Below are 16,834 nucleotides of genomic sequence, written 5' to 3' on the forward strand. Positions count from 1 at the left end.
TAAGATGTCGACAAGTGTATCAAATCCTATCAAGTAAGATAAAATGGTAAGGCCAAGTATCGTATCCTAGAGGACCCACGACACTAAACAGTTGTGTAATTGCTTAACTAATTAAGACTTAAGAACAACTTTTGGGGTTTTGAATGCAAATGCAATAAAAATAAACATGAATGCAATTTGATCAATTAAGGCTAAACACTAGAACGAATGGATGAAGTTGATAATATGAGATGATAATATTATAGACGTCCGGCCCCTTCCCAACGGACGTTTAAGGGGCTGAAGACAATTAATTCTTCAACCACCCTGTCAGCACCCTAAACGTTCGATATGGGGGGCCGGACGTCTATAATATTATAGACGTCCGACCCCCTCCCCAACGAACATTTAAGGGGCTGACAGGGGGAGTTGAAGCGTTCATTTGTTCAGCCTCTTAGACGTCCGTTGTGGGGGGGTCGGACGTCTATAATATTATAGACGTCCGGCTCCCTTCCACGGATGTCTAAAACCCCCCCGCGAATATCAATTTTAAATCCCCAAAGACGTCGTATTAGTGAAGGCCCCGGCGTCTATAGTATTATAAACGTCGGGTCCCTAGAGTACAGGACGTCTAATAGTATTCATACTAAAAACGCGAACCCACGAGCAGTTACGCTCACTGTTCATCGTCTTCCCCGCAAACTCTCTCTGCGGCATTGCTTTTCCAGGTGCGTTTTCTCTGTTTTGGACCGTTTAAATTTACTTTCAATCCGATTACATTGCTTTGTGATGAAATATCTTTGATTTGAACCGATTAAAAATCGTTTTCGGTGCGTTTTGGTGCAGTTTCTTGCGTGTTCTTGGGCGGCTTCTTTGACTATTTTTGGGCTACGTTTTAGGCCGTGCTCTCCTCGGTTTCCCTCCCTTTCATTTGGAATCCACTTTTCAGGTTAGCTTGTTCGTTGATAAAGGTTTTTTGTATGCATGTTATTGGGTTTTGTGTATGGATGTTTTATAATCTAGGGTATGCATGTGTTATTGGCTTTTGAATATGCATGTATTAGTTGTGTTATTATAATTGTGATATGTTAGTATATAAGTATCAAATCATTGAGTGACACTTAGTTCCCGTTTGAAATTTAACACAAACAATTAATCTTTTAATCATTTTTGTTAAATTTTGAATTGTCCGATTGGACAGTTTGAGAAAATTAATTTTCATAATTTGCAATAACATGTCAATTGGAGTTTATAGATAAGATTGATAAAATTTCGGTTCAGTATTTGTGTTGTTCTCCGGATGCATATTTGATTGTGGTCATCGTTGACTATTCTCATTTCGTGTATTTCGGAGACCAATGCGAAATGCTGCCGAAATCTTATCAATTTTATGATGTAGACTTCTTTGCACGTGTCTTAGCAAATTATGAAAATTATTTTTTTTGAATGGGTAGGGCCTAACCTTGTGAGAGTTAAAAAACTTCAACTGATGATTTTACGAACATCGTATGGATCGAAGCTGGATGAATAAACGTTGCATCAGTGAAGAATATGATAAGGGTGTTTCGGAGTTCTTGCAATACGTTGAACAAAATGCTAAGTCTGTCAACAAGACATATTTTTGTCCTTGTGTTCGTTGTCTTAATCAAATACGGCAAGACTTAGGCAATGTGCGTGACCATCTATTCATGTACGGCATAATGAGGACTTATACCGTTTGGACTTGGCATGGAGAAGTACTAGACCAGCCTACCACGTCACGAGGAACGGATTATGTGGAAGAATGGATGAGTGACCATTTAGAGGACATGATACGTGATGTCGGTGAAGATAATTTTGGAAGGGCTAATTTGTATGATTCTCTTATTAATGATTCAGAGCAACCGTTGTTCCTAGGATGCTCGAACTTTACACGTTTATCTTCAACTTTAAAGTTGTTTAGTTTAAAAGCAAGGAATGGATGGACCGATAAAAGTTTCACCGAGTTGTTGGAGTTGTCAAAGGAGATGCTTCCAGAAAATAATACTCTACCTATTCGTAATTACGAGGCCAAAAAAATTTTATGTCCAATGGGTCTTGAATATCAAAAGATACATGCTTGTCCTAATGATTGTGTTTTGTACACAAAGGAGTTTGCTTCGCTAAAGTAATGTCCAACATGTGGTTTATCCCGTTTTAAAAAGAAATCTGACAGAGTCACTGGTAATGAAGGTAATGATGGTGCACCTGCTAAGGTGATGTGGTATTTGCCTATAATACCTAGGTTCAAACGTATGTTCTCTGTTAAAGAAGATGCAAAGAACCTTAAATGGCACTCTGACGAAAGAAAGTGCGATAATCTTCTTCGATACCCTGCTGATTCACCACAATGGAAAAAGATTGATGACAAATTCCCAGAATTTGGTGCAGATCAAAGAAACTTAAGGCTTGCACTTGCAACTAATGGTATGAATCCTTATGGAAACTTAAGTAGCAAACAGAGTTCGTGGCCAGTTATATTGATGATTTACAATCTTTCTCCTTTGTTGTGCATGAAGAGAAAATATGTGATGTTGTCCATGATGATATCGGGTCCTAGACAACCTGGAAATGACATTGATGTTTACTTAGCACCTTTAATTGATGATTTGAAATTGTTGTGCGAAGAAGGGGTTGACGTGTTTGATTCACATGTTCAGCAACAGTTCCGTTTGCGTGCAATGTTGTTTTGCACTATAAATGATTTCCCATCGTATGGAAACTTGAGCGGTTATAATGTTAAAGATCATTTTGCATGTCCCATATGTGAAGAAAACACTAGTTACCTTCAGTTGAAGCATGGTCAGAAGACGTTATATACAAGACATCGAAAATTCCTTCCTCGTAATCATCCTTATCGTAGATTGAAAAAAGCATTTAATGGAAGTGCTGAGGATGAGGTTGTGTGCAAACCCTAGAATGGTGAAGAGGTGTACAACGAAGTCAAAAACATTGACATTGTGTTTGGAAAACATCATAAAAGTACCTCTGCAAAAAACATTTGGAAAAAATGATCAATATTTTTTAACCTTCCATATTGGTGTAAACTTGATGTTAGACATTGTATTGATGTGATGCACGTTGAAAAAAATGTTTGTGATAGTGTCATCGGAACTTTATTAAACGTCAAAGGGAAGAGCAAAGACGGAATAAAAGCACGACAAGATTTGGCTGACATGGGAATCCGATCTGAGTTACATCCACAGATAATAGGAAGACGCACCTATCTATCCCTAGCCTTTCACACACTTTCTAAAAAAGAAAAACAAAGTTTTTGTAACTGTTTAAGAAGTGTGAAGGTTCCACAAGGTTATTCTTCAAATATTAGTAACCTTGTGCCTATGCAAGACTTAAAGCTAGTTGGTTTAAAGTCTCACGATTCTCATGTATTGATGCAACAATTGTTACCTGTTGTTATTCGAGGCATATTACCTCCTTCTGTTAGGGGTATTCTGACATGTCTGAGTTTTTTCTTTAATGCCATTTGCAAGAAAGTTGTTGACCCTCGAGGTTTAGATGAATTGGAAAATGAGGGAATAAGACTACTATGTCAATTGGAGATGTATTTTCCACCTTCCTTTTTTGACATCATGGTACATTTGATTGTTCATCTAGTCAGAGAAATTCGAATATGTGGGCGGTCTTCTTAAGCTGGATGTACCCAGTTGAAAGATACATGAAGATCTTAAATGGATATGTCAAGAATCAGTATAGACCAGAAGCTTCAATCATAGAGCGATACTTTGCAGAAGAAGCCATTGAATTTTGTCATATTACCCCAGCACGAGTGCTTGAGGGAGGGCAGGCTATTCATGGTGTTGCCATATTACCCCAGCACGTGCGTGTGACGATTGACGAGGTTCGGAATCCCCAGGCTCAGGTGCCTGTATCCACTCTAGAAATTAACTTTGTGGGGGAGGCCATAGGATCATTTATTGCCTGGCCTAGAGCATTGATCATGTCACACATCGCTACTCCACAGGTATAATGTCTTTTTCCTTAGTATTTCTATGTTTATTATTCAAATATTTGTTGATAAATCTTTGACGTAAATTCTTCTCTTCAGTTCACATGTCCTCAGAAGCAGCCAATTCATGATACAGTCATACATGAAGATGATGACATGGCTGAAGCGGAGGATGATCCTCTATCAAAGCTAATGACAAAATTACCCAGATTGAAGAAAGCACCATTAGAACTATACTGGGATTTGAGAGTATTTGGTCTTCCCCCACATGTGCCAGTTTATATCACATTCTCTTATGCATTGGAGGTGATTGGGGGAGACAGGATGTTGAATATTTCCATCATTCAGCTGTGGTGCATGTAAGATAGTCAATTTGGTCTTTCATATTACTTTTATTTAGATTGTTATAGTTTTTAACAACTTAACTATGTTGTTTTAGGTACATGGACACAATCGTTGTAGACCAAGGTCGGTCTTCCATGTACGGATTTGTTGAACCTCAGACCATTCAACCGTCTGGTAACACACTTCAAAACAGACAACATTATTTGCAAACACGGATGGATGAGTCAAAAAGAGACGTATACCTTGTGCCATACATTGATGGGTAGGTGTTGTTAGATGTGGTTAGTTCATTATTATAGTTTCCTTAATTAGTTAAATAATTATTTGTCATTTGTGATAGGTTGCACTGGAAGCTGATGGTCATCATTCCCAAAGCATGTAAAATTATATGGTTTTGTTCGTTGCATAGGAAGATGAAAAATGACTTGAGAACAATGCTTCAAGGGTAAGTGTTTCTCCAAAAATGACTTTGAATTTGATGTTCACCTTCAACTTTTATGATAAATATAGTCATATTAATTATACTTTGTGTTTTCAATCTTTATAGAGTTATTGGTAAATCTCGTGGTCAACTGGTTCAAATTTTGTATCCAAAGGTTGTAAGTCATTTATAGTTCTAATTCATTTTCTATGTTATTGAATGATCTAAATTCTTAACTATTTAGTTTGTCATTTTAGTGTAACCAGCAGCTAGATTCATGGGAATGTGGCTTCTATGTAATGTGTTGGATTAAGACCATCATTCGAGTTGTCATTACAGATGACTGAAATGAGGTAATGATGTATACCTTGAATACATTACAAATCAAATTCATCTTCAAACATATATGAAACCATAATGAATCTTTCTTGAATTTTTCAGCGCTTCAAGAGTACATCTCCTATATCAGAGGACACAATTAGGCAGATAAGGCAAGAGTGGACCACTTATCTTCTGCAAAGATGGAGTTAGGAATAGTTTTATTTTTTGTTGAACATTGCTTAGTTTTAGTTTAAGTTTAATCTTGATAGTTTTGGTAGTGGATTATTTTTTACATTAAGTAGAACTTTGTTTATATGAAACGCATATATATATTATACTATATTGTTCTCGGACAATTTTCTACTTTTCAGGTGTGGTTTTATTGAAAAAATAAATTAATTTTAAAAAAACAAACGCCCAGTAGACGTCTGTTAGTGCACTGTCGGACGTCTATAGACGTCTGGCAGTGCATACACCGACGTCCAACCCCTACCCGAGCACAAAACCATTCATACATATGGCACATTGGGGGGATACACCTCGGACGTTTGTGTAGACGTCGTTGGAGGGGACATCAGACGTCTATGTGGACGTCCGAGGGGTGCACATTGGACGTCTATGTGGACGTTCGAGATCACACATCAGACGTCTACGTAGACGTCGGGGCTGACACATCGGACGTGCACATAGACGTCCGATGTGGACCCCCCGACGTTTGAGTAACGTCACCCACAAAGACGTCGGGGATAGGTCAGACGTCAAAAGGCCAAAAGAACGAACGTCTAAAGCCCTTTCTGCACTAGTGCAAGAACACCCGTTGGCTCCGCTGAGGGGTGAAAGTGCAGCTGAGGGGAGAATTGACTACGCGCTGGTACCGCTGAGCGGTGGTATTTTGGGCTTAGGCCCACTTTTCTGTAATATTTCGAATAGTATATAAGCTTTAGGACTTCCTAGGGTTTGTATCTGTGGCTGGAGACGAAGCAAACACACACCTTTCTGAACAAGTACTTGCCATAGTGAAAAATCAACAAAGATAAGCAATAAATTTCTTCTTTCAGGCAAGGCATGGAGGAGACGTAGGTCAAGCGTGGGACAGATACATTGATGCTAGATGCCGCAGCTGGAGGTAATATTAACTGTAAGACTCTAGACAAAGCTTTTGAATTGATTGATGATGAGTGCATATTTATGCCCACATTTATGTTTGAAAAATCAATATTTTGATGGGATAATTGTGCTTAAATGGTTGATTTTAAGTGAATTTGTGATGATTGGAATTGTTGGTTTTTGGAAATTAAAAGAGACGTAAAAGGTGAATTTTAGCGCAAAAATTATTCTTGGATATTCTTACATTTATTTTTGCAGCTGAAATATAAGTTTTATTGGTCCAAATGCCAATTCAAGGCCCAAAATCAGATTTTGTTTGGAAAATAATATACAAATAGGCTAAACAGGCATTCTTTACCCTTGCACCTCCCAATTTCCCTACATACACCCCTCTCTTATTAACCAAGCCCAAACACTAAGCCTATTCCCCTACACCCCTAAAATTTCTTACCCATACCCCTCTTACCACTAACTAGTCAGACTTCACCAGATCATGCCACATGTCCAAATCCTCCACACATAGATTTAGCCAACCACATGCTTCTACATCACCTCCCTCTACCACATCATCATGATCTTCCACCCATTGAAACCCTAATTCCCAATCCAAACCCTAGCTGCCGCAAGACCACCGCCACCATCCTTTCTGTCACGTGCAAACAGGTGTCGCCGTCTCAAAGCAACAAGTCTTGCCGCCAACAACAAAACCTTCATGCCGCCGTGAAGCCGCCACCATCGCGAGACCAGATGAGAGTTCTTCACGCTGTCGCATCACTGCTCACCGTCGCACCACCAGACCGTGTCCGTCACTGCCGTGCCATCACCTCGCCGCGACCTCCATCATCAATCTCGCACAGAAATCATTGCCATCTCCATCGCACCACCATCTTAATTTTCTCCTCCATTAACGCACCTTGCCGGCATTACCCATGGTTTTTCCATCAAATCGCGAAACCCAGATCATGAGTTCGGTTCACGCGAAGCCTCCATCAGAGCCCTTCTTTGCAACCGTGCTCAACTCCGCTACGTCGCGAGAATCGCGCCCCACGGATACCCTTCTTCCACAGCCAAACACCATCTTCCTCGCGAGATCCATCGTGCCATCCTCCATCACCGTATCAAAACCTGCATCAAAACCGGACCTACAATAAACCCAGCAATCATAGAAACAATGCGCTTCCAAATCGCGACTTGAAGAAGCAATCGCGACTCCACCTTGCTGTCGTGCCACCGTTGTTTCAAAATCCATCATCGTCACTCGCGATCATCATCAACAAGCATATACGATGACCAACAACACCATCTCCGCAAAAAAACGAGGAGCGTAGAGGAACAAGGCTGCACAAGTTTTCCCTTTTCCCCAATTTGCTGAAACCCTGATTTTGGGTGGAGAAGAAGGCTGCCACGTGGCAAGCTCTCATTGGCCGCGTCCTTCCTTAGTCAAAATTGGTCAACAAATTTGAATCTGGTCAAGGTTGGTCAAATAGGGGTTCTATTGTAATTTTGGGAAATTTAGTTGGGGCTAAAGTGCAGATAGAGGAAATTTTAGGGCTTATGTGTAATTTTGGAAATTCATAAAAGATAAAATTCAGTTGTTGAATTAATGTAATTTGGGAATATCAATAGAAAATATCTTCCAAATAATGTTATAATTATCTAAATCTTTTAGTTATTTGGAAGATATAAGATAAAAGATTTTGTCACCACTTCATTCATTCATTCACCACTTCTCTCACTTTTCTTTCATCTTGTATTCAACTCCATTCATGGAGAGCTAAGCATCTAGGGCTATTCTGCTGTAATTTCATTTAGGATTCTGAGGTTAGATTGAGTTAATGCAATTGTTTATTTTGATTATTGATTTAAGTTGTTCTCTCTCTATGTCTTTCATCTCTCTATCATATTAAAAGGAAAGATTTTTGAATCATAATGTGTTTGAATCTACATGCATATTGATTATATGAGTTCTAGGGTTTCTAGGTTTAATTGAGAATGTACTTTGATTTAATTTAGGAACTTTCATATGATTAAATGGTTTTTACTATCAATTGAGAATGTACTTTGGTTGGTAGTAATAATTTCAACTATAATTAATTGAAAATTTACTTTGATTAATTAGCTTTTAATTTGGTTAGGAGATTTAAGCATACACATGATTAAACACAATAGAATTTGATTGAGAATGTACTTTGGTAGAATATATTGTGAATAATCTAGAAATTTCTTGCATTTGATTGAGAATGTACTTTGATTAAATGCATGATCGCCCTCAAATTAATTAAGAATGTACTTTAATTAATTTGAAACTTAAACAATAATCAATTGAACAATTATCTGTGAATAATCGATGATGAATCTATCTTGGAAAAGCAGTGCAATTAACCTATTTCATCATAACTGTTTTTAAGTTTCTTATTTGCTCTTTAAACATTCTCCAAACATTCCTTTTATTCTTGAGCATTGCATTGCATTCATAAGATAGAAATATTGAGAGGCAATTCCATATTCATTGGGAGACGACTCAGGGTTACTTTAACCCTATCTACTTTCTTGAATACTACTTGGCAATACTGAAGTTGCCTTGAAAAGTAGTGTTAATTTGACGGCTTCAATGACAACTTATCAAATTTGGCGCCGTTGCCGTGGAATACGGTTAGTATTTTGAATATTTTGATTCATATTTTTTTTATTTTTATTTTTACCGTTATTTTTATCTTTATTTGTTTTTTTACGCACATACATTTAATTTAGTTTGAGTTATTTTGTAGTCTTTATTCATCACTTATTTTAGCAAAAACTCTTTGTTCTTGTTTTAATCAAGAATTTCTCTTGAGAAATACTTGAGGCTAGCTTGAATGCACTCTGGCTAGGAAAGATTTGGTACTTAAGTTGTCTATTGTGACACACCTCTCTTTCCTGGGAGTGGACCCAAACAAAGTCTCTCTTATATCTTATTTGAAATCTTTCTCTAAAGCAAGAACAAAAGAAAAAGAGAAGTCAAGAATAGAGAAATAACTTCAAGCAAATTACGTAGTGCATGACCAGAGCTAACCCGGGAGAATTTTATCAAATTAACCCAGAAGTTGAAAGGAACTTGCATAAGTTGCGGAAAAGTTTGAAATTTGGGTGTTCTACTGAAGGAACACTTCCTACATCTGAAGCCAAACCACCTTCATTATCTCTAGTCACAAACATATCATCCAATCCTTTACCTGATTCTAACCCAAATAATATGGCACAAAGAACCATCAGACAGTTAGCCACCTCCCACAATACAACTATCTGAAGTAACATTGAATACCCTAATGAGGAGTAGGAATTGATACCTGACCTTTTAAATACCTTACCAAAGTTCAATGGGTTATCAAGGAAGAATCAACACAAGCACTTGATACAATTTCACATGTGTGAAAATTTTAGATCTCCTAGGGTCATAATAGAGAGCCTTAAAATGAGAGCTTTTCCTTTTACTCTTCAAGGAGCAGCTCAAGATTGGTGGTATTATCTCTCTGCAAGGATTACAAATTGGGAAACTATTGAAAGACTCTTTCTTGAAAAGTATTTTCCTGCATCCAGAATATCTGCCATCTGTAGAAAAATCCAAGACATAAGACAGAGAGATAGAGAGAATCTTAGTGAGTATTGAGAATGTACTTTGGTTGAATTCATTGTGAATAATCTAGAAAGGTTTTGCATTTGATTGAGAATTTACTTTTGTTAAATGCATGATCGCCCTCAAATTAATTAAGAATGTACTTCAATTAATTTGAAACTTAAATAATAATCAATTGAATAATTATATGTGAATAACCGATGATGAAACTATCTTGGCAAAGCAGTGGAATTAGCCTATTTCATCATAACTGTTTTTAAGTTTCGTATTTGTTCTTTAAACATTCTCCAAACATTCCTTTTATTCTTGAGCATTACATTGCATTAATAAGATTGAAATATTGAAAGGCAATTCTGTATTCATTGGGAGACGACTCAGGGTTACTTTAACCCTATCTACTTTCTTGAATACTACTTGGCAATACTAAAGTTGCCTTGAAAAGTAGTTTTAATTTGATGGCTTCAACGACAGCGTATCAATTGACAACATGGCTATAATGATAACGAGATGCATAGTGAAAGAGGAGGTCCACCTCAACAGTAGGGAGTTCTACAATTACAATCTCAAGATGCCTTGCTTGCACAAAATAAAATTATCACTCAACAGTTGGAAGAAGTGACAAAAAAACTTTCTCTATTGCCACAAGAGATACATAATGATTAACTAGTTCAGTGGTAGCAACAACGATGGCAACAACAACCTACTCTATCTGAGAAGACCACGAAGCTTGAGGAAACCTTCCAGCAATTCATGAAAATGAGCTTATCTTATTGTAAGAATATGGAGGTTGGGTTTAAAAGTATGAAGATGCACATTGGGCAATTGGTCAATGATGACAAATTTATGAACACCGAAAAACGGCGCCAAAAACTTGTTTAACCCTCGGCAAGTGTGACCGAATCATATCAAGTAATAAACTCGGTAAGACCAAGTATCGTTCTCCCAAAGGACTCATGGCCTTGTTAGTTATATGATTTATTGATTATTTAAGACTTTTGAACAATTTCTTGTAGTTTCAAATGCAAAAGACAATAATTAAATATGTATGCATGAGTTTGATCAATGGCAAATAGGAACACAAACACGGAATGAATTATATGGATGAGTATGTTGTTGGGGAAATCAATTTCATCTTATCCACTCTCATATATTTTAGGAATTCATCATTCTTTTCATCAACATTAATGTCGCTCTCTAAATTACCTTAAACCCGATGTCTCGGCGAAGAAAGCCTATCCTTAATTACGAGTTCATACAATTCCTAGCATCCCTAATAATTAATTCTGAAGCACAGAAGCTTAAAGAACACCAACATCATATCCCTATGTCTAGGCGATATTACTTTTGGGAGAATTTCCCCGAATCTAGATTTTACCGTATGTGTCCATATCACAAAAATCAATAATCATGACATCGAATGAGTTAAACAATGCATGCTTTGAGCAAAGAGGAAAAACCCTAACTAATGATGAAAGAAAGCATGTATCAAAGATATGATGTTTAAACACAAAATTCCATATATGAGAGTTTCACAAGATTACATTGATTCCCCAACAACAAGAAGAATTTAGTTCACCATATTCATGGTGAAACTAGATGAACAATAATGAAAGATAAAACCCTAGAAAGATGAGTAGGTAGCCTTAGCATCCATGATCTTCCTCCAAGGGGTGGAAAGGTGTGTGTTTGCTCCGTCTCCAGCCAAAGATACAAACCCTAGAAAGTCCTAAAGCTTATATATTATTCACAATATTACAGAAAAGTGGGCCTAAGCCCAAAATACCATCGCTCAGCGGTAAACTGCCGCTCAGCGGTACCAGCGCATGGTCAAATCTCCCCTCAGCTGCACTTTCACCCCTCAGCGGAGCCAACGGTTGTTCTTGAATGCCGCTCAGCGGTAAACTGGCGCTGAGCGGTACTTGCGGCTTCTATTCTTTTGCACTTTTTGAGTTCTTTTATGATTCCATCTCTATCCTTCTTCACTTCTTTCATCAAATTCATCTTAAATCCTGCATAAAATACTGAAATCAAGCATAAACCTGTCCAACTCTCTTATTTATGAAAATATGAACAAAAACATGATTCTAAGCTAGTTTCTAAGTGTTAAAGGTTGCCTTTAGTATCAATTTTAAGCATAAAAATAACAGTTTTTCAACTGTTATCAGTCAACAAGATGGAGGGTTGTGAGAGGAATGCAAAAAGTAATCTTAGGGAAGAGTGTAAGACCCTTGTTACTAGAAGTGGCAAAGTGTTAGATGAGAGAAAAATAGATAGAAAAGAGAAAGAAAATGTGAGTGAGAAAGAAGTAATTGAGCGGAAAGATAGAATTGAGGAAGAAAAAAAGAAAGAAGAGGTAGATGAGAGAAAAAAAGAAAAAGATGTAAAACCCCTTCCTTATCCAAAGACTTATTCAAAGAAGGAGAAAAAAAAATAGATATAGCAGTTCATGGAGATTTTTAAGAAACTAGAGATCACCATACCTTTCTCTGAAGCATTGCAACAAATGCCTTCGTATGCAAAGTTTTTGAAGGAGCTCCTCACGAAGAAAAGAAAATACATCGAAAAGAGACCATTGAAATGCAAGGTAATTGCAGTGTAATCATACAAAAATTATTACCTCCTAAGTTTAAAGATCCAGGAAGCTTCACCATTTCGTGTACCATAGGAGAGTTGGAAGTTTGAAGAGCATTGATATATTTGGGAGCTAGCATTAATTTAATGTCGCTCTCTATGTTCAAAAGAATTGAAGGTTTGGAACTCAAACCTAATAGAATGGCGCTCCAATTGGCGGACAGGTCTCTTAAATACCCGTATGGGGTGGTTGAAGATGTGTTGGTGAAGGTGGAAAAATTTGTATTTCTAGTGGATTTTGTCATAATGGCGATGGAGGAGATGGGAGATGTGCCTCTCATTCTGGGGAGAGCATTTATGAAGACTGCTAGAGTTTTAATGGCACACCCTAAGGTTGATAATCTTAAAGTAAGAATGCAAGATGAAGAGGTGAATTTTGATGTATTCAAAGCCATGACACACCCTAAGGTTGATAAAGCATGTTTCCAATTTGATATGCTTGATGAAGTTTGTATGGTGCAAGAGAAGATGGTGCGTTATTCTTCTTCATTAAAAAAACTCTCATTGATGCATGTGAAGATTTGAATGAAGAGGAAGAGAAATTAATTAATGAGTGTATGATGGATTTGGAGGTGTTAAACGAAATCCTAGTGGATGAGGCTCATTTTGAGAAGATTGATACCAAAGAAGAAGTCAAAGAAAAGAAGTTGGAATTAAAGATGTTACCATTACATTTGAAGTATGTTTTCTTAGAAGAAGATGGAATGAAACCAGTCATCATTAGTAATTCTTTGCTTCCTGAAGAAGAAGAAAAGTCGATAGAATTATTGAAAGCCAACAAAGAAGCTATTAGATGGTCAATCTCGGATCTCAAAGGTATAAGCCCAACTTACTGCATGCATAAAATATTTATGGAGGATGACTATAGACCAGTTGCTCAACCATAGAGAAGGTTAAATCCTATGATGAAGGAGGTGGTTAGAAAAGAAGTATTGAAGCTTCTAGAAGCTGACATTATATATCCAATCTCTGATAGTGAATATGTGAGTCCAGTACAGGTAGTGCCAAAGAAAGGTGGGATGACAGTAATTTATAATGAGAAGAATGAGCTCATTCCTACTAGGACAGTTATTGGGTGGCGGATGTGCATTGATTATAGGAAGTTAAATAAGGCCATTAGGAAGGATCATTTTCCCCTTCCTTTTATGGATCAGATGCTGGAAAGATTGGCAGGTCAAGCTTTTTACTGCTTTCTAGATGGATATTCTAGATACAACCAAATTGTGCTAGATCCAAAAGACCAGGAGAAGACGACATTTGGGTTATGTAATGCTCCAACTACGTTTCAAAGTTGTATGCAGGCAATTTTCACGGATCTCATAGAAAAGTGTATTGAAGTCTTCATGGCTGATTTTTCGGTGTTTGGAGATTCTTTCCAAAGGTGTTTGGCGAATCTGAATATTGTCCTTAAGAGATGTGTTCAAATAAATCTTGTGCTTAATTGGGAGAAATGCCATTTTATGGTAACAGAAGGAATTACGTTGGGTCACAAGATTTCTGCTAGGAGGATTGAAGTGGATAAAGCCAAAGTGGAGGTCATTGAGAAACTTCCACTGCCAACAAATGTAAAGGGAATTAGAAGTTTTTTAGGCCATGCTGGGTTTTATTGAAGATTTATTAAAGATTTCTCGAAGATTGCTAAACCATTGAGTAATTTGCTTGTTAAAGACGTACCTTTTGTGATGAATGAAGAATGTTTAAAAGCTTTTGACATCTTGAAAAGTAAATTGGTTTCGACCCCAGTGATTGTAGCTCCAGATTGGAATCAAAATTTTGAACTAATGTGTGATGCCAGTGATTATGCAATAGGTGGTGTGCTTGGTCAGAGAAAAGAGAAGGTATCTATTATGCTAGCAAAGTTTTGAATGATGCCCAGTTAAATTATGTGATGACAAATTTATGAACACCGAAATATGATGTCACAAACTTGTTTTACAATCGGCAAGTATGACCGAATCGTTTCAAGTAATAAACTTGGTAAGACCAAGTATCGTTCTCCCAAAGGACTCACGGCCTAGTTTAGTTATGTGATTTGTTGATTAGCTAAGACTTAAGAACAAAATAATTGGATTTTATATGCAAAAGACGAAAATAAACATGTATGCATGAGGGTGATCAATGGCTAAAACAAAATACAAATACTTTCAATGGAATATATGGATGAGTATGTTGTTGGGGGTAAATTTCATCTTATCCACTCTCATATATTTTAGGAATTCAACATTCAAGTCATCATTGTTAATGCCACTCTCTAAATTACCTTGTCAAGAAGGCCTATCCCCAATTACGAGTTCATACAATTCCTAGCATTCCTAATAATTAGTTCTTTTAGCACAGGAGCTTAACGACAACCAATATACTATTGGGAGTAATTCCCCGGATCTAGACTTCCTCGTACGTTCTCGTATCGACAAAATCAATAATCATGCATTGAATGAGTTAAACAAAGCAAGCCTTGAGCAAAGAGGAAAAACCCTAACTAATGATGAAAGAAAGCATAAGTCTTAGATTAAGATGCAAGCACAAATTCCATATATGAGAGCTTCAAAAGATTACATTGATTCCCCAACAAACATACAAGGTTTAGTTCACCATATTCATGGTGAACCTAGATGAACAATAATGAAAGAATGAAAGATAAAACCCTAAAAAGGTGAAGAGGTAGCCTGAGCATCCAAGATCCTCCTTCAAAGGGGTGGAAGAGAGAGTGTTTGCTTCGTCCCAGCGAAAGATACAAACCCTAGGAAACCCTAAAGCTTATATAGTATTCGTAAATTACAGAAAATTAGGCCCAAGCCCAAAAATAGTGCCGCTCAGCGGTAAGTGCGTGAGTCGTTTTCTCCCCTCAGCGGCCATTTTGCCCCTCAGCGGTTCTCCCGTGAGCTCCTGAGTGCCGCTCAGCGGTAAACTGCCGCTGAGCGGCAGTTGCGGCTTCTCCTTTTGCACTTTTTGATGTCTTTTCTGATTCCATCTCTCTCCTTCTTCACTTCTTTCACTAAATTCACCTTAAAACCTGCACAAAAACACTGAAATCAAGCATAAACCTGTCCAGCTCTCTTATTTCTAAAAATATGAATAAAAGCATGATTTCAAGCTAGTTTCTAAGTATAAAGGTTGCTTTTAGTGTCAATTTTAAGCATGAAAATAACAGTTTTTCAACTGTTATCACAACCCCAAACTTAGAACTTTGCTTGTCCTCAAGCAAACAAGATGTAACTCAATCTTCTACCAATTCATATGATGGTTCACTCATTCAAAAATCCTCTTTTTCAAGATAAGTAAAAATTTCAATCAAACTTATAACCAAGAGTTCAATCAAGATGTGCACATGCTTTAGTGTTCACAAAGTCAGTTAATATCCAACAAATGCTATTGTTTATGAATGATCAATCAATTTAGCATGGATGTTCATGTGCTCATGGAATATTTCCTCACTAGGTAAAGTGTTTCCACTCACACACAAGTGTATAAGAGGTAATCACTCATTCACTCCACTATCACAATGTCACATGAATCAACTTTGCCTTTCATTTAACCACAATCAAAAACATTCACAAGCATGCATCATCACAAGGACTTTTCAATGGCTTATAACGTGGCTGGGCTAACAAGAAAATTGGTTTTTCTGGATCACAAAATCCTTGAGTTAAGAGAATCCTAACAACACAATTATTCTTATTAATTCCCAACTTTCTTTTGCATTGAGCTTTGCTTCTTCTTTTCTTTTCTTTTCTTTCTCTTTTTCTTTTCACATTCTTATTTCTTAGCTTCTTAGCTCAATGCTTTTCCCTTTTTCTTTTTCATGCTTTCCCAACAACCCCAAACTTGAACATTTATCAATACCACATAATTTTTTCTACTTAACTCAAGGTAAAGCTTTTCAACAAGGGTTTTCAATTTATGTTCAAGGCTAAGGGTTCAAAGGATAGAACACAAAGTGTTCTCTTTTAATGGGCTAACTTTATGAATTTGGCCAATAAAAAGGTTCCAACAAACGACCTTGATCACATGATGCAAAACAAGCAATTGATTCAATCATAGAAAACCTGGGCAAAATCATTCATGTTTCCAAAATAATAGCATTCAACAATAACAACTCTGGAGCTCAAAACCTCACATATAAGCTCATTCACATTTGACATACACATCCTGCTTAATCTCACAATCACAATCATACTATCCTGCATTTGTTCACAAAGGTTGTGAATCACCTGTATAAGCATTTTAATGTGCACATCATCTCAACATCAATCAATCAATAAGCATCATCAAGCATTACTTATCAAACAATCACAGTTAATAGCAAACCATCATAACAAACCAGATTTCCAATAGAGTACATCAAACCCTAATCTAAAAGCAAAAATCAATAAGTTCAGAAAACTTAAACCAACAACAGCATAAGCATATGATAGCATTCATCAGTAAATGC

The 16,834-nt window shown here is 37.0% G+C and overlaps 1 protein-coding gene across 1 annotated transcript; it reads left to right on the forward strand.

The window, feature by feature from the left end:
• The first annotated feature begins 12,543 nt into the window (after nt 1-12,543).
• LOC128196226 (uncharacterized) lies at nt 12,544-14,012 on the forward strand. Its single transcript, XM_052876468.1, has 2 exons — nt 12,544-12,873; nt 13,704-14,012. The coding sequence occupies exons 1-2, from the start codon at nt 12,544-12,546 to the stop codon at nt 14,010-14,012; spliced, it is 639 nt and encodes a 212-aa protein (XP_052732428.1).
• Nucleotides 14,013-16,834: the final 2,822 nt, after the last annotated feature.

Source organism: Vigna angularis, chromosome 4 (genome assembly GCF_016808095.1).
Source record: "Vigna angularis cultivar LongXiaoDou No.4 chromosome 4, ASM1680809v1, whole genome shotgun sequence".
Taxonomy (NCBI): domain Eukaryota; kingdom Viridiplantae; phylum Streptophyta; class Magnoliopsida; order Fabales; family Fabaceae; genus Vigna; species Vigna angularis.

Bases quoted from the DNA above. Each gene is read 5' to 3' on its own strand.
- LOC128196226 (XM_052876468.1), top strand. From the start codon at position 12,544: ATGGCGCTCCAATTGGCGGACAGGTCTCTTAAATACCCGTATGGGGTG. The intron at 12,874-13,703 runs GTGCGTTATTCT...AGTTGTATGCAG, and splicing joins GTATGGTGCAAGAGAAGATG to GCAATTTTCACGGATCTCAT.